Source organism: Pristis pectinata, chromosome 25 (assembly GCF_009764475.1).
Source record: "Pristis pectinata isolate sPriPec2 chromosome 25, sPriPec2.1.pri, whole genome shotgun sequence".
In the NCBI taxonomy this organism is placed as follows: Eukaryota; Metazoa; Chordata; class Chondrichthyes; order Rhinopristiformes; family Pristidae; genus Pristis; species Pristis pectinata.
Window position 1 is genome coordinate 32602036 of NC_067429.1, and position 25505 is coordinate 32627540.

Below are 25505 nucleotides of genomic sequence, written 5' to 3' on the forward strand. Positions count from 1 at the left end.
TCCCCCCCCCCTCCCCCCCCCCCCTCCCCCCCCTCCCCCCCCTCCCCCCCTCCCCCCTCCTCCCTCCCTCCCTCCCCTCCCTCCCCCCTCCCCCCCCCTCCTCCCTCCCCCTCCCCCCCTCCCCCCCCTCCCCCCTCCCTCCCTCCCCCCCCTCCCCTCCCCTCCTCCTCCCTCTCCCCCCCCGACCTCACGGTGACCCCCCGACCGGCTCACTCACTCCGCACACCCGCCATCTTCCTGGAACGTCACCGCGCAGACCCCGCCCCTAGTCCGTGACGTCAATACGACGAGCCTGCCCCGAGATCAGCGTTCAGACCGCGCCTCTCCCCGTGACGTCTCCGCGCAGGCGCCGCCGCGAAGCACCGCCTCTATCATGACGTCACCTAGAAGGCCCCGCCCCTGCCTCAGCACAGCCGGTTGGTGCCGTGACACGTGACCCTGCGGCCCGTCTGTTCCCCCCTCAGCCCCGCCCCCTCCCCCTCTCAGCCCCGCCCCTCCCCCCTCCCCCCCTCAGACCCACCCCCTCCCCGCCCCCCCCCCCTCAGCCCCGCCCCTGCCCTCTGAACCCCTCCATCGTTCCTGCCTCTACCGGCTGTCCGCTCTGTCCCTGCCTCTGGGGCAGGTCTGCCCTCAGCCCCGCCGCTCCGGAGAGCACAACCCAACCTTGTCCAACCCCTCCTGCCCTGTCACCCAGGCAGCGTCCCGGTGAACCCCTCCTGCACCCTGTGCACAGTCTCCACATCCTCCCGGAACGGGGCGACCAGAACTGAACACCACACTCCCGATGCAGCCCGACCAAAGCTGCACAAAGCTGCAGCCTGTTTCACCAACTTTTATACTCGGTGCCCTGACCGATGAAGGCAACTATGCCGTACGCCTCCTTTACCACCCTGTCTGCTTGTGTTGCCACGTTCAGAGACCTTGACCACATCTCATCTATCTCCTTCACCAGCGCTCTCACCCCTGGATAGGTCCTCATCTTCCATCACACCACCTCATCCTTCACAATTTCTGCCAGCTGCATGAAGATTCCACCGCCAGACACACCGTCCCCTCTCTTCCCCTCATTGTTTCAAAGGGACTATTGCCTTCATGATTCCCAGGTCCACCGTTCTGTCCCCACCCACACTTCTCCATGCAACTGCAGGGAGATGTAATATCTCTCCCCTTTCTTGTGTACTGCCAACGTGTTCACTGTGTGGTCTGCTCGCCACTGGAGAAACAAATGCAAATTAGGTGATTGCTTTATGCAGCACATAATCAGTCTTCAAGAGTGTCTCAGAGCTCCCTGTTGTTTGCTGTTTCAATTCTCCATCCCTCTCCCACTTCGCATGTGAAAGACTGCCTGACCTGGAAGGGCTGTTTGGGGCCCTGGGTGGTGGTGAGGAAGGTGGTGTAGGGGCAGGTGTTACACCTGCCTGAGGAGGGATGAGTAGACAAGGGAGTCACAGAGAGAGAGTGATCCCTGTGGGAAGGTTTTGTGGGGGGGGGGGGGGGGGGAAGGGAAGGTAGATGAGTTGGTGGTGGGATCCTGTTGTAGCTGGCGGTAGTTGTGAAGAATGATGTGTTGGATGCATAGGTTGGTGTGGTGGTAGGCGAGGACCAGGAGAACTGCCTGGGATGGGGGTGGGGGTGGTAGAAATGGGGTAAAAGGACAGAAATGCAGGAAACAGAGGACCTCTGGGTGAGGGCTCCATCAGTAACAGTGGGGGCGGGGGGGTGCCCCATTTTCTTAAAAAGGACATCACCATTCCCATCTGACAGAAGGGAATGGTGCCCTTGCAAGTGACAGGGTGGGTGGAGATATACACAAGGTAACTGTGGGTTTGTAGCAGATGTCGGTGGATAATCCGTCTCCTGAGATGGAAAGGGGAGAGAGGGGTCAGAGATGGACCACGTGAAGGAGGGCAGTGTGGAAGTCACTTAAGAGGCACTTGGACAGGTCCACGGATAGGAAAAGTTTAGAGGGACATGGGCCAGACGCAGGCAAATGGGACTAGCTTAGATGCGCAACTTGGTCAGCATGGATGCGTTGGGCCGAAGGGCCTGTTTCTGTGCTGGGACTATGACTTGGGGGCTGATTACTGGGACCTGACCCAGCACCAGGACCACCTTATTTGTGCCACTCCTACTAACAAAGCAAGTGGTGAACATACTGGCCGGTCCTTCCCACAGTTCCAGGCTCGAGTCTTCAGCTGCACAAACTGTCCAAACACAATGACTCAGGGATGGTTAAAACTAAGCGTAGAAATTAAAGAGCTGACAGCTACAAGGAAGCACAAAATTATTTCTAAAACAAGTTTATTTTACTAAACAAAACCGGAGGTTGGGCTGAGGACATCACTCGGTGTGATCCAGCTCGCCTGCTGTGTTGGAGTGATCTGACTCGGTCTCTGCTTTGTGCTTCTTCATCTTTGCTATCAGTTCTGAAACATAAAGAAAATTGCATTACACACCTCCCAAATCATCACTGCAGGCACTGGGTACATCAGCACCGGAAATGACAACAGCAGTGGGCCATTCACTCTTGTGTCTGCTCCTCCATTCATCAAGATCATAGAGTTAGAGTTATACAGCACAGAAACAGGCCATTCAGCCCAACTCATCGATGCCGACCAAGGTGCCTACCTGAGCTAGTCCTATTTGCCCACATTTGGCCCATGTCCCTCTAAACCATTCCTATCCATGTACCTGTTCAAGTGCCTTTTAAATGTTCTAATTTTACCCACCTCTACCACTTCCTCTGGCAGCTCGTCCCACACACCCACCACCCTGTGTGTGAAAAACTTGCCCCTCAGGTCCCCTTTAAATCTCTCCCCTCTCACCTTAAACCTGTGTCCTCTAAGTTTTAGACTCACCTACCCTGGGAAAAAGACCGTGACCACCCACCTTTTCTCTGCCCCTCATGGTTTTATGAACCTCTGTAAGGTCACCCCTCGGGTCTCTTTCACTTCAGGGAAAACACTCTCAGCCTCTCATAGAGCCATAGGGTCATACAGCAGAGAAACAGGCCCTTTGGCCCAACTGGGCCTTGCCGACCAAGACTCCCCTTTAAACTAGTTCCATTTGCCTATTTCTCCTCACCACTGCAGTGCTCCAGTCCGGGTAACATCCTCGTGAACCTTTACTGAAACCGTTCCAGGTTAACGACACCTTTCCTATAGCAGGGAGACGAGAACAGCAAACAATACTCCAAGTGCAATCTCACCAACTACCTGTACAGTTGTAACACGGTGTCCGTACTCCTTCACCACCCCATGACACCACTTCAGCAAACTATGTACCTGTACTCCTGGTGCCTCTGTTCCACAACACTCCCCAGGGCCTGACCATTCACTGTACAAGCCCTACCCTGGTTTGAGCAATGCCTCACACTTAGCGGAATCAAAAGCCATTGCTATTCCTCAACCCACAATCAGTATAATCCTCAGTTCACTTAATCCCCCTGTAATTTTTGATAACCACCTTCACTGTCTACGATACCACCTAAATTTAAAAGTTAAATTCCTTGTTGGAGTTAAAGTCCATCCGCCATTCCTTTGCCCACCTGATCCCGTTGTAACCTTAGACACTGTCCACCACATGACCAACATCTCCCGACATCTCCTTGCACCATCCCACATCCAAGGATATCGCTCAGTTACGGATATGGGCGGAGAAGTGGCAGATGGAGTTTAATCTGGGCTAGTGTGAGGTTTTGCACTTTGGAAGATCAAATGTAAGGGGAAATTACACAGTAAATGGCAGGACCCTCAACAGCGCTGGTGTATAGAGGGGACTTGGGCTGCAAGTCCATAGCTCCCTGAAAGTGGCAGCACAAGTAAGTAGGGTGGTGAAGCACTTGCCTTCATCGGTTTGGGCATTGAGAATAAAAGTTGTAAATTATGTTGCAACCTTGATTACACCACATTTGGAGTACTGTGTGCAGTTCAGAGGTTGGACAGACCTGGGTTGTTCTCTCTGGAGCGGTGGAGGCTGAGGGGAGACCTGATAGAAGTTTATAAAGTTCTGAGAGGCAGAGATAGGGTAGGCAGTCAGAGTCGATTTCTCAGGGAGGAAATGTCAAGCAGTAGAGGGCATCGGTTTAAGGTGAGAGGGGGAAAGTTTGAAGGTGATTTATGAGGCAAGATTTTTCTCTCACACACACGCTGACAGGGGAGGTGGTGGAAGCAGATACAACAGACGTTTAAGAGGCCATTAGACAGACACATGAACAGGCAGGGAATGGAGGGGCATGGACCATGTGCAGGCAGATGGGATTAGCTTAATTTGGCATCATGTCCAGCAGCACAGACATGGTGGGCCTGTTTCTGTGCTGTTCTATGTCCCTCAATCATTTAGCATCCAGCAATTGATGTGTGTTTGGAATTAACTCAGTGATTGAGTCTTTGGGATAGAGAATTCCAAGCACTCAGCACTTTCTGAGTGAAGAAGTTTCTCCTCATCTCAAGAGCTGACCCCTTAACCCAAGGGTGTGACCCTGGCCTCTGCTCATCCACTGACCCAGCTTTGCAATGATATGAAGGTGGAATTGTCAAGAGTGGACTGGAAATAGGCACAAAGACCCTTATGACACCGTTGAAGACACTAGTGTTGGACCTGGGGTGTTCTCCCTCAAACTGCTACCACGTTGTGTCACTTCTTCCTTGGCAATCTTTAACCACAAGATCACTTATTAATCCTTCTTCAGTACACACGGCCATACCTAAAGCAGCTTGTCCCCAGGTAGGTTTTGTAATGTACAGCTCAGAGTAGGAGACGGATAGAAAGATGTTTCAAATCCAGGTAAGCTGGCAATATCCCCAGAGCCTCTCAGTAACCACGATTTCACCAAGTAACAGGACATGGGACTTTCTGGATCAATGACCAGTGGGAAGGACAGACTTACAACACAAACTAGTTCTGAGACACACATATATCAGGAGGGAGATGTATTCCAGCATTGAACTTGGCACCTTACACTGATCTCCAGACTGGGGAGAACTGTGCACCCAAAGAGAGGGGAGACACCAACATCCACCAGGAAGTGAAGCAAGAGGCGATAATGGCCCACACCCATCGTGCTGGTCAGGACGCAGCCCAGAGCTCCACATCCCCGTACTGAGCAGCTAGCCCCTGCCTGCCCAACCACAGACTCTGCAGGAAGCCTGTGTGCTCAGTGGCTCACTCCATACCAAATGTTGATGAGATCACGTGAAGTGTTTCATTGGCGCAGGAGTGCCAGAGGAGGGCAAGCCCTCAGCCCAGCTGCCAGGACACCAGCGCCATCAGTAACAGATCTGTCTATAAACTTTACTGACGATTCCAGTGCCCTCACTTACTGGGAACACATCCCAAGCACCGCCAGGTGCCCGTTGTACACAACTGAAAGTCTTTCTTTTGTTACTACACAATTTCAAATGAAGAGTTCTATGAGCAGAGGGTAACAACAGTTTTGGAGAGTAACACAGTTTAAATATTCTTAAAGTTTTTTTTTTACTCGTCTTACAGCACCTTTGAAGAGCTGTATTGCCCAAACCACAAGTGGAGATGTAGTGGACACAAGACATGCTGTACAAAAGCAAAATACCACTGTTGTCAGAAACCTGAAATAAAAGTGGCCGTGCTGGAGGGCCAGTGAGCAAGGCAGGAGAAACGGCACTCGAGTTCCCCACATCCCGAGACCAGGAACCTGGTTCCAGACCCGAGTCAGGGCACACACCCTCCCCATATCCAGACTGTCAAACCTCTCACAATACTGAGCATTTAATGAGATCTCCTCCCACTCACCAGTGAAAACAGGCAGTTGGTCCAATCTCTGCCCACCACAGAAATCAGGGCACACCTGATCAGCACCTCCTCATTGTCAGAGACACAGAGCACGGAAACAGGCCCTTCGGCCCACTGAGTCTGTGCCGACCACTGATCCTACATTAATTCCATTTTTCATTCTCCGCACCCTTTCAGCAATTCCTCCCAGATTTTACCACTCAGCTGCACACAAGGGGTAACTTATAGCAGCCAATTAACCCACCAACCCCCTTGTCTTTGGGACGTGGGAGGAAACCCAGGTGGCCACAGGGAGAACGTGCGAACTCCATGCAGGCAGCACCCAGGGTCAGCATGGAAGCTGGGGGGCTGGTGCTGAGGTAGCAGCTCTCCCTGTTGTGCACGGTGCTGCCCAGGTGATTCCTGCTGGTTATCAATTCTTCTTCTCTCTCCTGAAGTAATTTTCTCCCCAAATCTCACCCATGTTCATGGCCAGTGTCCTGATGTCAGCACCACCATCGCCGGAAGGCAATCCCTCCATTCCCTCTCCAAACTACATTTCTCCAGTCTGCCTCTCGAAAATTCTCTTAAAACTGTCCACTGCTCTTTTAAATTCCCAGTTATTTAGAATTTCGACAGAAAATATTGGCAATTGGTTCTGATTAGAAGTCACCTATCTCAAACATTAATTCTGTTTCTCTTCCCGCAGCTGCTGCCTGACCTGTTGAGTATTTGGTGGTGTTTCAGATTTCCAGCATCTGCTTTGTCCCAACTATTTACACCCAGCTCGGTGCCAGATCTGGCTGTCAACGATCTGCTAACACATCGTTAGAAAGGGGGATGAGGTCCGGTGCAGAGAGTATAGGCAGGTAGCAAAGAGGCTGAAAAACAGGACCTCAAAAGGTAATAATTTCTGGATCAGTCCCGGTGCCACGTGCCGGTCAGGGCAGGAGTAGGACAGGCCAGGTGAGTGTGTGGCTGAGGAACTGGTGCGGGGGAAGGGATTCAGGCCCTTGGATCACTGGAACCTCTTCTGGGGCAGGAGCAACCAGTACAAGAAGGACGGGTTGCACCTTCATTGGAGGAGAACCAGTATCCTGGCCGAGAGGTTCGATGGTGCTACTCGGGAGGGTTTAAATGAATTAGGCAGGGGGTGGGAACTAGAGCATCAGGTCAGTAATGGACAGATCAAAAGGAAGGTAAATGTCATGGCCAGTAAGTAGACAAGGACAGACAGGGTAATGGACACGATGGGACAGACAGGTTGAAGTGTGTTTATTTTAATGTCAGGAGTACGAGGGGTAAGGGTGATGATTGGAACATGGAACTATAACATTGTGGCCATCGAGAGAGGGACAGGAATGGATGCTTAATGTTTCAATGATTTAGAAAAAAAGAGGGAGGTAAAAAAAAAGGGGGGGGGGTTTGCACCATTAATCAGGGACAATGTCACAGCTGCACTCAGAGGGGACATGATGGAGGCTCATCCACTGAGTCTATGTGGGGAGAACTCAAAAATAAGAAAGGTGCAATCACTCTGATGGCATTATACTACAGACCCCCCAATAGCCACTGGGACATTGCGGAACAGATATGCAGGCAGATTAGAGGTGTAAAAACAACAGGGTTGTTGTCATGGGTGACTTCAACTTCCTCAATATAGACTGGGACCTCCTTAGTGCAAGAGGTTTAAACAGGGCAGAAGTTGTTAGGTGGGTTTCTTAAATCAATATGTGGATAGTCCAATGAGAGGAGGGGCCGTAGTAGACCTGGGGTTGGGAAATGAGCCTGGCCAAGTGACTGACCTTTCAGTGGCAGAACATTCAGGAAACAGTGACCACAACTCCTTAAGTTTTAAGAAAGCTATGAATAAGTATGAAACTTGCGGGAGGGTATTAAATTAGAGCAGGGCAAATTATGAGAGTTTTAAGCAGGAACTAGGGAGAGTTAATTGGGAACAGCTGTTTCAGGGCAAGTCCACATCTGACACATAGAGGGTGTTTAAAGACCAACTGCACAGAGTACAGGACAGGGTTGTTCCAGTAAGAAGAAAGGACAAGGATGGCAGGGTGAGGGAACCTTGGATGTCGAGAGAGGTGGTGAATTTAGTCAAGAAGAAAAAGGAAGCGTTTGTAAGGTTTAGGAAGCTAAAATCAAACAGGGCCCTTGAGGATTATAAAAAATAAGCTAGAAAAGAACTCAAGGAGGGAATTAGGAGAGCCAGGAGGGGCCATGAAAAGTCCTTGGCAAGTAGGATTAAAGAGAATCCCAAGGCATTCTATACATTCAACTAGGGAGAGGGTATTCCGATCAATGTGTTAATGGGGACAGCTGGAGAGAGGAAATGAACAAAAGCTGTGAAGTGAGAGCTGCTCGACAGCAAAGTTGCAAAGACAGGGCTGCAGAACATGCCTGGCTCACACAGGAAAAAAACCAAAATCACAGATAGATGACTTACAACAGAATTGGCCAGTTCTCATGCAGACAGAGAAGTCAAGTTACCTGAAGTTGTTGAACTATTATCCATTCTGGAAGGCTATAATGCGCCCAGGCAGAAGATACCTTGCTGTTCCCTCAAGCTTGCTTGTTTTCAGAGCTTAGAAGGCCACAGACCGATAGGCCAGAGTGGGATGGTGAATAAATCAGGCAACAGGGAGTTCTGAGATTGAGGAACAGCACCTCACCTTCCTTATTTGTATAACTGTCCTCATTTCACACTTTTTATCTATTTCCTCTCTTTCTAGCTGCCAGCATCAACCCAGCGCCTGAGAGACCTCAGCAATGGCAACACTGGCCTCACATCAAAGGAATTCCCTTTATCCTATCCATTCCTCCCAGACCTTCTTTGCACTTTGTTCTCTCTTTCCCAGTTCTGAAGAATCTTCATCCTGAATTGTTATTTCCGTACCCTTTCCACGGATCCTGACTGACCTGCTGAGTGTTTCCAGCATTTGCTGCTTTTATTTCTGATTTCCAGTATCAGCAGTTTTCTTGATTTTTTTTTTAAAAACACTCAAGGACTTCAATACCATTCAGGACAAACAATTTATCAACATAAACATTCACTCCCCCACCACAATATGTTTTTAAAATTCCTTCATTTCTTTGGATCCGGTCATCACTGGCAAGGCCAGCATTTTGTGCACCCTCATTGCCACTGAACCGACTGACTTTCACAAGACTTTTAATTGTCAACCACAAAGTTGTGGATCTGGAGTCTAAGGTAGATCGGGTAAGGACATTACTGCATTATGTAACAATCCAGGAGTTTCAGGATCATCATTACCAAGATGGGCTGTTCTTTTTTAAATTCCAGATGATTAACTGAGTTTAAATTCCACAGCTCCCCTAAGTGGGATTTGAACTAGATTATTAGTCTAGGCCTCTTGGTCACTGAAAATTAAAAATTTTTTATTTCAGATTTTCAGCATTTGCAAAGTGCTGAAAACACTCAGCAGGTCAGGCATCCTCAGTGGAGAGAGAAACAGAGTTACCATTTTATGTCAGTGACCTTTTATCCGTGTTATTTGTCCCATAACTTTACCCCACCACAAACACAACCAAGTAACCTGCCTAGATCAGCACTTATCATACCCAAAACCTCCACTACAAGCAAGGACACATCAACAGGTTCAGGGAACAGCATTCAACTTGCACGTTCCCATCCAAGTCCCACATCATTGCGACTTGGATGTATACTGCCATTTCTACATTGTTGCTGGGTCCAAATCCTGGAAATCTCCTCGAAAGCACCACAGGAGCACCTTCAGCAGAGGACTTCAGTGAATCAAGGAGGCGGCTCACCAACTTCTCAAGAGCAACAAGGATGTGCAAGAAACTGTGGACTTGCCAATGAAGCCCTTTTACAGCTAACCAAACCGAAAATGACCCAATTATCCCACTCACGATTTTTAATAATTTGCCAATTCTCTATCCGTGTTGATATATCATGTCCAGTGAACACAGAACAGTACAGCAATGGAACAGGCCTTCAGCCCACCATGTCTGTGCCGACCATGATGCCAACCTAAACCAATCCCATCTGCTACACATGGTCTGTATCCCTCCACTGTCCAGGACGCACAGTCTCAACCTGAAACCTCGACTGTCCATTTCCCTCCACAGATGCTGCCTGACCCGCTGAGTTCCTCCAGCAGTTTTGCTTTTTGGTCCAGATCCCCTCCATTCCCTGCCTGTTCGTGTGTCTGTCTAAATGCCTCTTAACTGTTGCTCTGTTGCTACTTAAATGATCTACTTCCACCACCTCCCCTGACAGCATGTTCCAGGCACCCACCGTTCTCTGTGTAAAAAACTTGCATCACAAATCTCCTTCAATCTTGTCCCCCTCACCTTAAACCTATGCCCTCTAGTTTGAGCTTTCCACCCTGAGCTCTCATTTTCTGCAACAATGTTTTACGTGGCATCCCTATCAAATCCAAATATACTACCTACTGGTTCCTTTTTACCCAACCTACTTGTTACTTCAAGGAATTCAAGTAAGTGTGTCACCACAATTTTCATGGTGACTCTACTCGTTTGCATTCTGATTTTCCAGATGTCCTCTTAATACATCTGTCATTATAGACGCCATGAAGATAGGTTTCCTACTTTCTGTCTCAATCTTTCACTCTTTTTTCAATCTGCTGGGACCTTTCTGATATCCAGTCACACCAACGCATTCACCATCTCCGCAGCCACTCTTTTTAGACCGCAGAATGTGGCCATCTGGTCCTGGGGACTTGTCAGCCTTCAGTCCCGTCAGCTTGCCAAATAACTTCCTCCAGTGATTGCAGTGTTTTAAATTCCAAGCTCCCGGCCCACTTGTTCCCTGATGTTCTGCTTTAATCAGGAAGGTTTTAGTACAGACAAATATAAAATATTTGCTCAAAGCCTCTGCCATTTCCCCTATTTTTTATTATTAATTCCCTGGTCTCATCCTCTAAGGGACCCTCATTAGCATCACCTTCCTTTACATAGACTGTAGAAATTCTTGTTGTCTAGTTTTAATATTTGCCAGTTTATTCTCCATCTATATTCTTTATTGTTTACAAGTTATCCATTGCACATTTCCTAATCTGCTGACAGAACAGGGATAGAGTTCCCCGGTCCTCACCTACCACCCCACCAGCCTATGCATCCAACATACCAATTCTTCGCAACTTCTGTCATCTACAATGGGATCCCAACCACACCCCCCCACCCCATCTTTCCGCAGGGATCACTCTCTTTGCAACTCCCTTGTCCGCTCACCCTCCCCAGGCACTCTCCCCTGTAATCGCAAGTGTAACACCTGTCCCTACAGCTCCTCCTCACCACCACCCAGGCCTAACCTGACCTTCCAGGTGAGGCAGGCATTCACATGCACATCCCCTGACCCTGTTTATTGCATCTGGTGCTCTCGATATGATCTTCTCTACATCGGTGAGACCAGGCGCAAACTGAGCATCTGGATCTCCTGGTTGCCAACCATTTTAATTCTCCTCCCCATTCTCACACTGACCCGTCTGTCCTCAGCCTCCTCCAATGCTGGGATGAGGCTAACACAACTAGAGGAACAGCACCTCATATTCCCCCTGGGTTGTCTACACTCAAACGGCATGAACACTGAGTTCTCTAGTTTCAGGTGAACTGCTCCCTCTCTGTCCCTTTACTCTCTCCTCCTCATCTACCCAGTTCCCCAACCACCCCACCACCCACTCCAGCCCCCATCACCCTGTCTCTTTCCCCTCCTCAACCCACTCCATCCGTCCATCACCCACACATCCCTCCCACTGGGTCCCCTCCCCACCACTGTTCCCACCTGCCCTCCCCAGGTTCCAAGCTCCACCTTCCTCTCCCATCAGATCCCACCATCTGCAGCCGTGTCACCCCACCTCTCACCTCCCGGCCTCTGTCACTGTTCCCACCCCCCCCCCCACCCAGATCCACCCTATCACCCACCAGCCTCTTGCTCCACCTGTTCACCTCACTTGTTTTATCTGGCCATCTCCCCTCTATCTTTCCGCCACAAGGGTCTCTACCCGAAACATCGACTGTCCATTTCCCTCCACAGATGCTGCCCTGACCCGCTGAGTTCCTCCAGCAGCTGTGTGTTGCTTCAGATTCAGCATCTGCCATCTCTTGTGTCTCCAAGTGGCCTCTTGGAAGTTCTACAGTGACAACTTCCTTTATTAGGACTTAACAATACTTGTGTTCTACATTCCTCCACAATTTCTGGAGAAGAAAGATTATTTAAGCCTCTTCTGTTTCTGATACGAATCCTCACACTGTCCTGGGCAACAAGTCAGGAGGATTAAACATATTTATAAATTCCACTCAACAACTGTGCCATGCATCTATATAGGGGAACAACAGCTCGTTTGGGCAACTATGGCCAACAATGGGATCAGTGATGTGCACTAGAACTCTGGTGAATGCTCCCTACCATTCCCGCTCACTACATATGGGACTCAGTATCCTATAATGTTGACTACAGCACAACACAAAATAGTATCGGGTAACCAACATCATCATACGAGCAACTCAGAGACCTGTGCTAATAATCCTGAGGTCACACATTTAAATACCAGCAAGGCAGTTTGAAAATTTGGATCAGCTTCTAAAATCCTGGACGTATAAAACTTGCATCAATAAAAGTGACCACATGCTGTTAGTGATGAAAACCTGCCCGCCTCACCACTGCATCTACACACAACTCCAGTCTCACATTAACTCAGGGGACTAAATTGCTCTCATAGGATCCAGCAAGCTATTCACTTTGTGCAAATTCACCATCTCAGTGGAACTAAGAATAGGTAATGATGCACTAAGTATGTTGAATGGTGCTAAAGAGACAGGGAAATTGCACAGCAAGTTCTCTTCAAAGTATGAATGTGGAGTTTCTGTGCTGATTGCTACTTTAAACAGGAAAGCCACTGACAGTAAGGCACTTACCTTTGGCTGGATTGAAGACCCCATTGGTCCTGCTCGTTACACACATAACAACGTTTAGATTTACGGTAATGCTGCAAGGCACAACCTTTCACAGAAATAGTGCTTACACCTGTGGAAGAACATGTAGCTGGTTAAGTATCAGGGACATCTCATAAAGACTGCAAGATTTTTTTTTATATAATAGCAACCACATTTCTGGATAAATAATGCGAAGAACTTGTGGCCTTTTTCCAACAAACCTACTCACTTTGTCATCACTGGGTTGGTGAAGGAGGCCCTGCAGATGAAACACTTAAAGGGCAGGGCATCCTCATCACTGCTCACTTCATAGTTCTCATCATCTGCAAATTAAAGCACACGGTTGTGAGAAGCCACCCAACTCTGCTGAAATTCCCCAAAAGCGTTGAACTGTGCTCTGATGAACTGAGAGTGGAACATTTCCCAAACATAGCAGTAGCTGGTTAACCAAAGCAGTCTCCCAAAGATCAGTTTAGGTGACATTTGATTTTGATCGACTCTTCAATTAGTCAAGAGCTGTTTCCCAGTTGACCATTAGAACTAGACCTCCATAAAACTGGGTATATTTGAGAAAATCAATTGACTATAAATATCGACAGGTATGCCTAATCTTAGACCCAAACCCAAGATTGGTTTAATCACTTTTAAAGAGGTTAAATTTGTTGCTCTGATGTACACTTATCTATCACCATAATGGTGGGATGATAACAATTGGTTATTCATGCTATAAACTTGCTTTTATTAAGCGTGGAACTGCATTCAATCTTTAACTGATACTCTGAGGATTCAGAACAAACCATTGCAAAGCTGTTCTTTTTCCAAACACAACCAGGACTGAGACTCCTCTGTCACAGTACAAGAAGATCACAGTTTCCTAACATGACCATACCAATATAAGAAACAGGAGCAGCCACAGAGTCTGCTCCACCACTCACCAAGATCATGGCTGACCTTCCACCTCAACACCCATTTTCCAGTACTATCCCTACACCCCTCAACTCCTATTGATCTTGGCTTTTGGAATGTACACAGTGACTGAGCATCAGCCCTCCGGGGTAAAGAATGCCAAAGGTTCACCATCCATTGAGTGCACAAATGTCTCCTGATTTCACTCTTAAATGGCCCCAACCTTTATTCTCAAACTATGCTGCCTGGTCCTAGATTCCTTAATCCGGGGACACATCCTCCCACATTTAGCTCATCAAATGCTTTAACAATTTTGTAAGTATTGATGCGATCTCCTGGAGAATATATCCCAATCTACTCAAATGCTCCTCATACGGCAAATGCAGATTGGGAGACAAGTTTGCTGTGCTCCTTTTTTCAGTGCACAGTGGGTCAATTACAAAGACAAGGCTGCAGGACCAGGGATGGGAACTGAATTCAGGGGCATTCAGTGTTCGAGGAGGACAGGCTAAAGGGAAAGGAGATGGAATAGTCTTGCCAGTAAAAAGAGGGAATCAATGCGGTTGTGGGCTCTGAGATCGCCTTGCCTGAAACTAGAGCACACAGCTTAAAGGGATAAGGGGTTCAGAGGGGATATGAGGATTTTTTCATCCAGAGGGTGGTTGGAATTTGGAACACACTGTCTGAGGGGGCAGTGGAGGCAGAGACTCTCACAACAATTAACAAGTATCTAGACAAACACTTAAATTGCCAAGGCATAGAAGAGTTATAGATCAAGTACTAATAAATAGGATCAGTAGAGAGGAGTGCTTGATGGTTAACATGGTGGGCTGAAGGGCCCATTTCTGTGCTATATTTATCCTATAATCCTGATATAGAATCTGTATGGGTGGAGCCAAGAAAAATCACAGGGTGGAAAGTGTTTGTGGTTTTATATAGACCCCCAAACAGTAGTATTAAACAGTAGTATTAAATAAGGTGCAAGTCTATTATGGGTGACTTCAATCCACACACAGACGAGGCAAACCAAATTAGCAATATCACTGCAGAGGATTATCTGGAGTTCCCTTGGGATGCTTCAAGGACCAAGATGTTGAGGTATCAATTAGACAGTGGGCATGTGAGCTGGCTACTGTGCAATGAGAAAGCATTAATAAACAGTCTTGTTGTGTGGCGTCCCTTGGGGAAGAGCAACCATAACGTGGTAGAATTCTTCATTAAGATGGAGACGAGGATTTTGAATTCTAAATAAAGGAAGTGATGAAAGTCGGCACTGTTTCAAAGAAGTTTGAGGTAAACCTAAGGAACAGTGCTCGAATCTCATCTGGGCACGTTGCAATGTTCAGGACCAAATATCATGTCTTACAACATAGAAACAGGCCCTTCGGCCCAACTGGTCCATGCTGACCAAGATGCCCATCCAAGCTAGTCTCATATACCTCTAAACCCCTCCTATCCTACCTGTCCAATTGTCTTTTAAAAGTTGTTATTGTCCCTGCCTCAACCACTTCCTCTGGCAGCTCGTTCCATTTCCTGACCACCCTGTGTAAAAAAAATTGCCCATCAAGTTCCTATTAAATCTCTTCCCTCTCACCTTAAACCTATGCCCTCTAGTTCTCGATTCGCCAACTCTGGAGAAAAGACTGAGTACATTCACACTATCTATGCCCCTCATGATTTTATATACCTCTATAAGGTCATCCCTCAGTCTCTTTCGCTCCAAGGAAAATGTCATAGTCTGCTCAATTGCTCTCTGTAACTCAGTCCCTCAAACGTCCTTGTAAATCCCTTCTATACCATTTCCAGTTTAATAAAATCTTTCCTATAGCAGGATGACTAAAACTGGTCATCAGTATGGTATGGTACAGTAGTGTAGCCATTAGCTATCACAGCACCAGTGACCCAGGTTTAATTCCAGCTGTTGTGTGTAAGGAGTTTGTACGTTTTCCCTGTGTCTGTGTGAGTTTCTTCCGGGTGCTCCGGTTTCCTCCCACATTCCAAAGACATACAAGTTAGGAAGTTGTGGGCATGCTATGTTGGCGCTGGAAGCGTGGCGACACTTGTGGGCTGCCCCCAGAACACTCCATGCAGAAATGCATTTCACTGTGTGTTCCCATGTACATGTGACTGATGAAGATCTTGTCTCATCTAATACTCCAAGTGCAGTGTCTTGAATAACTGCAGCATAACCTCCAGACATCCATGTCCTGACTGATGAAGGCCAGCATGCCAAAAGCCTTCTTCACCACTCTGTCTACCTGTGATGCCACTTTCAGGGAACCATGTACTTGAACTCCAAGGTCCTCCCATTCTACAATGCTCCCCAGTGCCCTACTGTTCGCTGTGAAAGTAGTACTTTGACGTCTTTCCAAAATGCAACACCTCTCACTTATTGCAGCACCGACCTGAGGAACGCCACCAGTCACCGGCCTCCAGTAAACATTGTGAAAGATTTAACTTGTTCTTGTGAACATTGTGTATCTGATGCTTTGTGCCTGTGATGCTGCTGCAAGTAAGTTTTTCATTGCATCTGTGCACACATGTACTCATGCATGTACTCGTGCACATGTCAATAAGCCCAACTTTGTAAGGTAGCCCATCTGTAAGAATAACTCTGATTTTCTTGCTCCACGGACACTGCCTGATCTGCTGCCCATTTCTGACATTCTGCTTTGGATTTTATCCCTCTGCAACAGCTCTGACCGCCATTTCACAGCCTTTTCATTTCCCTTTGCTTCCTTTAGCCAACTGCCCTCATTAACCCATCAACCAAATGGCTTCATAAACTTATCACCATGGCAATTCCTTTCTCACCCTATTAGAAATGTTCCTCCTCCACAGATGCTGCCCAATCCACCAAGTGTTACCCTGTCCATATCTTAGCATCTGCAGTTCTTTTTATTTCCAAAGCTGGGTGTGATCGTGTCATGAGGAGCGATGAGGCGTCACTGATGGTGGGGGGTGAGAACTCTGCCGGCCCTCCCTGATACAGTGGCTTTTGTCCCAACGCAACACCACAATTCCAGCCTGATTCAGACCAGCTAAAGGAGCACCGACCCTGCCAGCGCAGCACAGTGGTGCAGGTAGTCTCACAGCGCCAGAGGCCTGGGTTCAGTCCCAACCTTGGGCACTGTCTGTGTGGAGTTTGCACATTCTCCCTGTGACTGCGTGGGTTTCGTTTGCCTTCTCCAGTTTCCTTCCACATCCCAAGACAGGCACAGGTTGGTAGGTTAATCGTCCGCTGTAAATTGCCCCAAGTGTGTAGGTGAGGGGTAGAATCGGGGGGGGGGGGGGGGGTGAAGAGAATGTGGGAAGAATAGAACTGGGGCTAATGTAGACGAGTGTGAACGGGTGGTTGATGGTCAGTGCAGACTTGGTGGGCTGTAGCTCTCTCTGACTCCATGAACTGAAAATTAACTACAGATTCGTATGTTTGGCAAAGTCCAAGTGATGCAATAAGTTGCAGTCCTCACATTACTTTGTACTTTAATGAGATGGGTGATGCCAATAAGCAAGTCACTTAACTCAAAGGGGAATGATACGTTGTACCTCAGTGTAAACGTAGAAGAGACTGGGAGATAACTGAGCTCAGGGTTACAACACTCACCATTTATACTGTAACGGCCTTCATCCAGCTCCCGTTCTATCTGCCAGCCATGCTTGTAGTCTGAACGGTCATGCAGGAACTTACAGCTGTCTGCAAGGAGAAGAAAATCCCACTGAAGTCAGTCAGAAATCAGTGTATACCCTGTAAACACTGCACGCATCTGGAATATTAAGCTCAGCTTCTCTCTCCACTGACATTGCCAGGTCTGCTGGGTGTCTTCTACAGCTCTCACTTGCACTGCACAGCTTTTCTATCTCTGTTTTCTAATTACCAATCAACCAGTTGGCCTCATCAACAGGCGATCACCATGCCAACCCTGTGCCATCCTACCAGCGATACTCCTGCTATCCCATTAGTCCATTCCTCCATCTCGGCAGCATCTTGATTTTCATTCCCTAAGGACTTGTCTTCAGTCCCTTTCTTCTCCAGTTTGTTTTCCTGCTCTCCTCGCTGCTGAGCTAAGAGGTCAGACACGTCTCCTACCCTCCCAGGTCCTTCCCCAGTCCAAGCGGATGCCAGATTTGGCTCTGGGTGCATCAGAGCTGCGACTAATCCTCAACCAACTCTCTGTACATGGCATTGCTAGCATTTTGGAGAATTTAACTCTCCCCAAAAATGAGCCCCACTGCACCAAGCTAAAGATCACCTTGGTCACGATCAGCTGAGGCAGCACGGGGTAGGGATCAGAGCCTCCTTAGTTCAGGGGTAGGGGCAAAGGGATGGAGGAGTGTGGAGAACTGTGAAAACATCTGCAAATCACTGCTCTCACATGTCCATCTCCGACCTAATGGAACACAAGAAAGGATGAACTTGCCTCCGAACCCGCAGAAGCCCGTCTCCTTGTAATCCTTACAGATGTCGGGCTGGTAATCCCACCGCACCGTTGCTCGGAGGTTTTCATGTGCTCGGATCGGTCCTTTCCTGACACACAATAAGCACAATGTTGATACCAATATTGACAGCCCCATTGTCACAATGCAGGCAGTGTCGAGAACAGCTGAACCACGGTCAGTTTGGGTTGCAGATTCAGCAACAGGCAGGCGGAGGACAGGGTTGGGGAAGAGCCATCACCAAGCAGAGCAGAACGGCAAGTGCAGCATTAGGAAGCATGGTGACTTTGAGGCTGGTGGTCCCGTCCACATTCACTGTCAGCGAGGAACAGTCAGGAATGGCAGAGGGAGTTTTCAACAACTGAAGAATGAGCTAGTTGGATTAGGAAGTTTGTCAATATCCAGTCACATTACTCTGTTCCAAAGAGAACAAATCCAGCTTCTTCAGTCTATTCAGACAACTAACATCTCACCATGTAAACTGTATCAGTAAATCCCTTCCGCACCCTCTCCACAGCCTTCACACCTTTCCCACAGTGTGGCACCCAGAACTGAGCACAACCCAGCTCGGGCCGAACTTGCCTTTTATAGATGACATCCTGATCCCCACGGCTTCTATTTATAAAGCTCGGGTCCCTTTTTCTCTTAAATCATCTTTTCAACCTGCCCTTCCAGTTTCAACAAACCAAGGCCCCACATCTTTCTGTCCATGTACCCCTTTTAAAACGATATACTCCCCTCTCACTCTTCCTATCAAAATGTAATAGCACTTCTCAGCACTAAATTTCATCTGCCATCCAGGTGCCGCAGGATACATCAGCATGCATCTCCTTGAAGTCCATCACTTCAACTTTCCTCCTCACAGTTCCCTGTGCCTCTGAGTTTTGTGCCTTTTGCTAATTTGGAAATTGTGCCTATGCTCCCAAGTCCAAATGATTAATATATACAAAGGAAAGTCTTGGTCCTAGTACTGATCTTTGGGGACCGTCATGCACATTCACCTCTAGGCTGAAAAACTAATCTGCTTTTACAACTCTGCTTCCTGTCACTCACTCAACTTTCTATCAAAGCCTCTATAGGTCCTTTAATTCCATGGCCTTCAATTTCAGAATGCCACATGGAAGTCCAGATATATCACATCAACTGTAGTTTCCTCATTGGCCCTCTGTCACGTCATCAAAAACCTCTGCCAAGAACACTGATGTACAGAGATACCTTGGGGTACAAGTCCAGAGCTCCCTGAAAGTGGCAACACAGGTAGATGTGGTAGTGAAAAGGGCATTTGGTTTGCTTGCCTTCAGAGGTCGAGGCATTGAGTACAAGAGTGCGGATGTCATATTGCAGCTGTACAACACATTGGTCGGGCCACACTTGGGGCACTATGTACAGTTCTGGTCGCCACACTACAGGAGGGATGTGGTTACAGAGAGTGTACAAGAGATTCACCAGGATGTTGCCTGGAATGGAGGGCTGTAATTATAAGGAGAGATCGGATAGGCTGGGTTTGTTCTCACCGGAATCTAAGAGGCTGAGGGGTGACCTTATCAAGGTTTATAAAATTATGAGGGATGTAGATAGGACAGATAGTCAGAGTCCTTTTTCCAGGACAGGGTAGTCTAGAACTAGAGGGCACAGGTTTAAGGTGAGAGGAGAAAAATTTAAAGAAAACGTGAGGGGTGTTTCCACACAGAGGGTGGTGAATATTTGGAATGAGTTGCCAGAAGAGGTGGTGGATGCAGATACAATGATGTTCAAAGGGCACTTGAACAGATATTTGGACAGGAAAGGTGTAGAGGGATTTGGGCCTAAAGCAGGCAAATGGAATCAGTGGAGATGGCAGAGTCGTTGTGGACAAGGTGGGCCGATAGGGCCCGTTTCTGTGCTGCACGATTCTTTAATTCTTCAAAAACTTTGCGATCCCAGGAAGGAACAGAGGATGTCATTAAGGTAGAAACAGAGGCAAATGGGACTAGCTTAGAAAGGACTCTTGGTCAGCATGGACGAGTTGGGCTGAAGGACTGCTTTCTATGCTGCATAACTCAGTGACCATAGGCGATGCTCGTTCACTCACCTCACCATTCCTGAAGATGCATTTGCCATGGGCGTGTCCTTGGGTTTGATGTATTTGATGTAGTTGTTTATACCGCGATAGATTTTCTCGTCATCTTTCCCTTTCAGCTCCTGCAAACACAAACACCTCACTCTTCACTCCAAGCAGAAAAACAGGAATGGTGAAGGCAAACTGCACCTCCGAGAAAAACCTCATAAGATGCACTCTATACAGAACTTTATGGCACTTCTTGGACTGGAGAGGGATTCACAGGTGGGTCACATTACTACTCAATGGATGCAATACAATTCAGCTATACAGCAGGTCCGTAATCCTCACTGCAGAGATGAGAGCAAACAGATCCAAGGTTGGGCCATTTTTGTTATCTATTTTTCTCAACTTGCTTACATCTTTCATCAGCTGCAATACTCATTTCTTCACCAGCTTCCACCCATCTGCTTCCCTCATCTTCTCTCCAGGCTCCCCCCTCTCCTTCACCTCTTGGGTCGTCCCTTGGGATTAAGGAGGACTTGCTTCCTCCCCTGTTCTGTGGGATCTGTGATGACTGACGAGGCTAATACATGAACTTCACCGTGACCCCGAGGCAGTACCACACTGGACTAGAATCTGCTGTTGCCCTAATCACTGATCCTCCCTAAATCTACATATTGTGCTTTTTCTCTTTCTCATAACTTTGTTCAACCTAATGATCTGCACTCTGACAACCTGTATCCCACTTCTCACAGATAATGTACAATGTACCTACTGGATAGGGTGGGTTCTCCCTGGTCTGGCATGGCTCCAGTCAGTGGAAATCTCTCCATCCATCCTGTCAGGCCTCACGCTACCTTAAATACTACAATGAGATCAGCTCTTATTTTTCTAACTTGCAGATCACGTGGGACCAGGTGAGAGATCAAGTTTGTCTTAGCAGCAGGTCACACAGCAGAGAAACGGCAACAGTGGAGACGGATTAAAAAGACGGGGACCAGGTAAGAGATCGAGTCTGTCTTTCCCTACCAGCAATATACAAAGGGAGGCAAGCTCTGGTGGGAACAGCCATTTCAGAGCTGCCATTAGAGAGGAACTGAGAGGTCAAAGTGCAGGCTTGGGTGAACATCAGGCTTCAATAGTGACAAGGTAAGGATTGTATCTCTATCGTACTGTCTCAGTTGAAGGGAGCAGTCATAAAGGTTATAGAGGCTGCGACAGCAGTACGCTCCTCCTGCGAGATGTGGGAACCAGGGATATTTCCAATGCCCCTGGTGACTATACCTGCAGCAAGTATATCCGGCTGCAGCTCCCGTTAGATCACAGAGCAGCTGGAGCTATGGATGAACTCACTGTGGATTGTCCAGGATGTGGAAAATGCAGTAAATGATATGTTTGGTGACCAGTCATTTAGCAGGTACAGAATGAGAGGAGATGGGTGACCACCAGGAAGGGCAGCCAGCACAGGTAGGTAGTACAGCAGTCCCTGGTGGTCACTGCCTCACTACCAAGTACACCATGCCGGGTACCGTTGGGGGACATGGCCTCCCAGGGAGAACAGCGGCAACAACCTAGTTTGTAGGACCATAGGGAGTGCTGCTGTACAGAAGGGGACCAGGACTGGGAGAGCGATAGTGGTAGGGGATTCCCTCATAACGGGGTCAGATGGGAATATCTGTGACTGCAAGAGAGACTCCAGGTTGGCACGTTGCCTTCCTGGTGCTTGGGTCAAAGCTGTCAACGGAGCGGCTGCAGGACACTCTGAAATGGGAGGGTGAACATTCAGAAGCCATGGTACATGTAGGTAGCAATGACCTGGGAAGGGGAAGGGATGAGGTCTTGCAACATGAATTTAGGAAGCTTGGTAGCCATTTAAAGAGCAGGGTGTCAAAGGCTGTAATCTCTGGATTGCCTCTGGTCCCACAAGCTTGTGCGTACAGGAATAGAAGGATGGGTCAGTGGGCTGAAGGGATGGTACAGCAGGATGGAGTTTAGGTTCCTGAATCATTGGGACCGTTTCTGGGGAAGGTGGCATCTGTACAAAATTGCTGTTTGTGAAGTTTGCATGTTCTCTCTGTGACTACGTGGGATTCCCCCGTGTTCCAAGTGGCCACTGTAAATTGCACCATGTGCAGGTGGCTGGTGACAGAATCAGGTTGTGTTGATGGACACATGTGGGAGAACATGGGGGAGCCGGACTGGCATAGACTCAACGGGCCCCAACAGTTTCCTCAGGAAGAAATGAGAAATCTCCTCAGATATTATCTGTCACTGTTTTGCCCGTTTGCTGAATTTGTCTGCAATGCAGCTGACATTTCTGCCTAAGTGGGCGAGCTGGGTGCTGTGTAGAGGCAGCACTTCCCTGCAAAGGTGGCATCTTTCAAATGAGACAATGAAACAATCTCTCATGTGGAAGGAAAGATGCAAAAGCACTACTTGAAGGTTGCCAGGGAAGTTATCCGTGCTGCCCTGACCAATATTTATTCCTCAATCAACGTTTCTAAGATAGCTCATGTCGGCAGTATCTCACCAATGTTCGTGGGAACTTGCCACGTTCTACATTCCAATAGGTGTTCAAAAATTCTTCACAAGCAAAATAATGCAGATACTACAAACCTGTAATAAAAACCTGGCAGCATCAGTGGAAAGAGAAACAGAGTTAATGCTTCATGTCTTTCACCTGATCTGGGAAAGTTAGAAATAGACACGTTTTAAGGGGAGGGTTATTTCCTTTGGTACACAGAAGGTAGAAGTGAGGCGTATAATCGAGGCGTATAAAGTTATGAGAGTATGATAAAGTAGAACAGCAATACTTCCTTCAGCAAAGGGAGCCTAGGGCTAAAGTAATTGGTAAAGGGATTGGAGATGAGGTCAGGTCATATTTTTTCTACCCAGGGGGTGGTGGGGACGTCTCTTGGTAGGTGTGTGTGGATGGGTCATGTGCACGTGTGGAGAATACTGTTCGGTTCTGAGCTGGTCATTGACCTGTCATTCATTGGGGAATTGGTGAACAATCTGCTCCCTGTATAGTTTTTGGATACAAGTTACTTTTTTTAAATTCTGGTTATCTGCTCATTCCCAGACTGTGAAAGCAACAGTACCGAGGGAGCAGTATAGTGACGATGGAGCTCACCTCTTGGATCTTCTGGCTTCGTTCAAAAATAGCTTGCATATCTTTATCTTTCTCGGTGTCCAACTGATAGACAGCTGTCGCGCCCATGTCTTCTGGCCCCACAGGTTTCTAGGAAGCAAAGATTGTACATTTACTGTAAGTAAGACCTTCAACAAGGTCATATCACAACTAAACCACAACAAACAGCTTGGAGAGCCACTGCCTCACTGTGCCAGAGACCAGAGTTGAATCCTGACCTTGGGTGCTGCCTGCATGGAGTTTGCATGTTCTCCCTGTGATTGCGTGGGTTTCGCTCTGGGTTCCTCCAGTTTCCTCCCACATTCCAAAGTCATGCTGGTTGGTAGGTTAATTTGCCACTGTAAACTGCCTCTAGTGTAGTAGAATCTTGGGGGGGAGGGGAGCGGAATTGATGAGAATGTGGGAAATATGAAGTGGGATTCATGCAGGATCAGTGTAAATGGGTGCTCGACAGTCAGTGCGACTCGATGGGTTGAAGAGCCTGTTTCTGTGCCGTACCTTTCTGACTCTCTAAACCATCTCACCCAATCTCTTTTCCAGGTCTGTGTTTCACATCCTTCCTCCACAATTCCACACTCTTCTGAAGGTAGCGCCTGACACTGGTGTAAGGTCCACCGTCACCACCAAGCACCTGATACAAGAGGGGGGACTGGACTGCAACCTCAATGGGCAGTGAGTGTCAGCAAATTATTTCCCTGCAGGAAAGCAATAATGGCTACCCCAATCCAATCTCCCTCCAGCACTCCTCAGCACTACTCTCCTCTGAATAGTGACCAGAGTGAAGAACCTGTCAAATTTTCCACTCCCAGCTCAAATCATAATGCAAGCTTGGAGACCTGGTGAGGTGTAATGTTCTTGTTGTTAGCACTCTGAAATTCTGAAGACATAACAGAGAATTCTGGCAGCTTGGAGTGATCTATGTGACCATCCAGACACCAGAGCTGCCGACAATGAGTGTTGTGTAGAACTTGATGCCGATTCTTACCGCTGATCGTGTGGATTTGTAGGAGATGGTGATTTGCTCCGGTCCGTCACTGTCAGTGTCAGTGTCGCTATACTTCTCCTTTGGTCCTGTTGTTTTTGCAGTCTGGAAATGAGCAGATAAGCGGAATTAAAAAAAATGGCAACTTGGGTCCAAGAACCTTACAGGGAACAGATTGGCTGGGGAATTGTTGAACAATCACAGGTCGGTGACCAACACAGAAGCAATCAGTACTCTCCACACCCATGCCGAGACCCATCCACACACACCTGCCAAGTTTCCCACCTCCTCTCCCGATAGCAACAACTCCTCCAATCTGTTGGCTTACACAAGCTGTTCTCTACTGCTGGAGCACTGCCTGTGAGTGGATAGTTTGTGAACTTATTGCACTCAACACAAGGGAGGAACTGCCAACTGCCTGTGCTTTTGTAAACCAGGGGAATGGGGTAAAAAAGCAAGAAAGTTCTGAATCTTCATTAGACACCAGCATGGGTATCAAATTCTAGTAAGGACGTTAAGACTTGGAGAGGGGGGAGAAATTTATCAAACTTGTGGAACTTCAAACACTAGGAGGGACTACAAGAGTCAGAATCGCTTGCAGGAGGCTAGGAGAGATTTAATTAAGACATCCAGAATTGTGAGAAGCTTTGATAATAAAGGGGTTTACAAACAACAGAAGCAGAAACAGACCACTCTGCCATTTAATGAGACTGAAGCTGACCTTTTACCTCAATGTTATTTTCTAGCACTAACTTCATATCCCCAATTCCCTCAATATCCTCAGGTCAATCCTTCTGTCTTGAATATTCTCATCAACCAGGCCTCCACTACCTTCTTGGGAGGTTGAAAGCCATAGATTCACTACCCTCTGGATGAAATTTCTCCACATCTCCATCATAAGTGGCTGACCCTAATGTTAAGAGCATGATCCCTGGTTCCATCAGAGGACCATCCTCCCTGCGTCTACCCTGTTGTGCTCTGTAAACATTTTGTATGTTTCAATGACATCTTCTCTCATTCTTCTAAACTCCAGGGAGTAAATACTGTAGGGGAAATGTGGTACCTTTTACTTAAGTGGTGTACTGCAGGGATCGGTGCTGGGGCCTTTGTTGTGTTTAACATATATAAATGACTTGGATGAGAATGTAGGTGGTCTGATGAGCACATTTGCAGATAACATGAAAATTGGCGATGTCCCAGAGGACCATAGAATAGCCATTGTTGTTCCTGTTTAAGAAGAGCAATAGAGACAAACAAGGAAATTATAGGCCAGTAAGCCTTACTTCAGT

General features: G+C 47.8%; 2 protein-coding genes across 2 annotated transcripts in view; both read right to left on the reverse strand.

Annotated features, from left to right (window-relative positions):
* Window positions 1–306, reverse strand: part of ndufa3 (NADH:ubiquinone oxidoreductase subunit A3) — a 36121-nt gene extending 35815 nt beyond the window's left edge. Inside the window, exon 1 of the mRNA XM_052038708.1 lies at window positions 218–306. Coding sequence (XP_051894668.1) covers window positions 218–233 — 16 coding nt within the window. The 5' untranslated portion in view covers window positions 234–306. The remainder of the gene's footprint in view (window positions 1–217) is intronic.
* rnf113a (ring finger protein 113A) overlaps window positions 1–25505 on the reverse strand; it is a 62310-nt gene that overhangs the window by 31111 nt on the left and 5694 nt on the right. Inside the window, 6 exon segments of the mRNA XM_052038706.1 lie at window positions 12929–13022; window positions 17213–17302; window positions 18027–18133; window positions 20114–20223; window positions 23217–23324; window positions 24220–24321. Of these exon segments, the coding sequence (XP_051894666.1) occupies window positions 12929–13022; window positions 17213–17302; window positions 18027–18133; window positions 20114–20223; window positions 23217–23324; window positions 24220–24321 (611 nt within the window).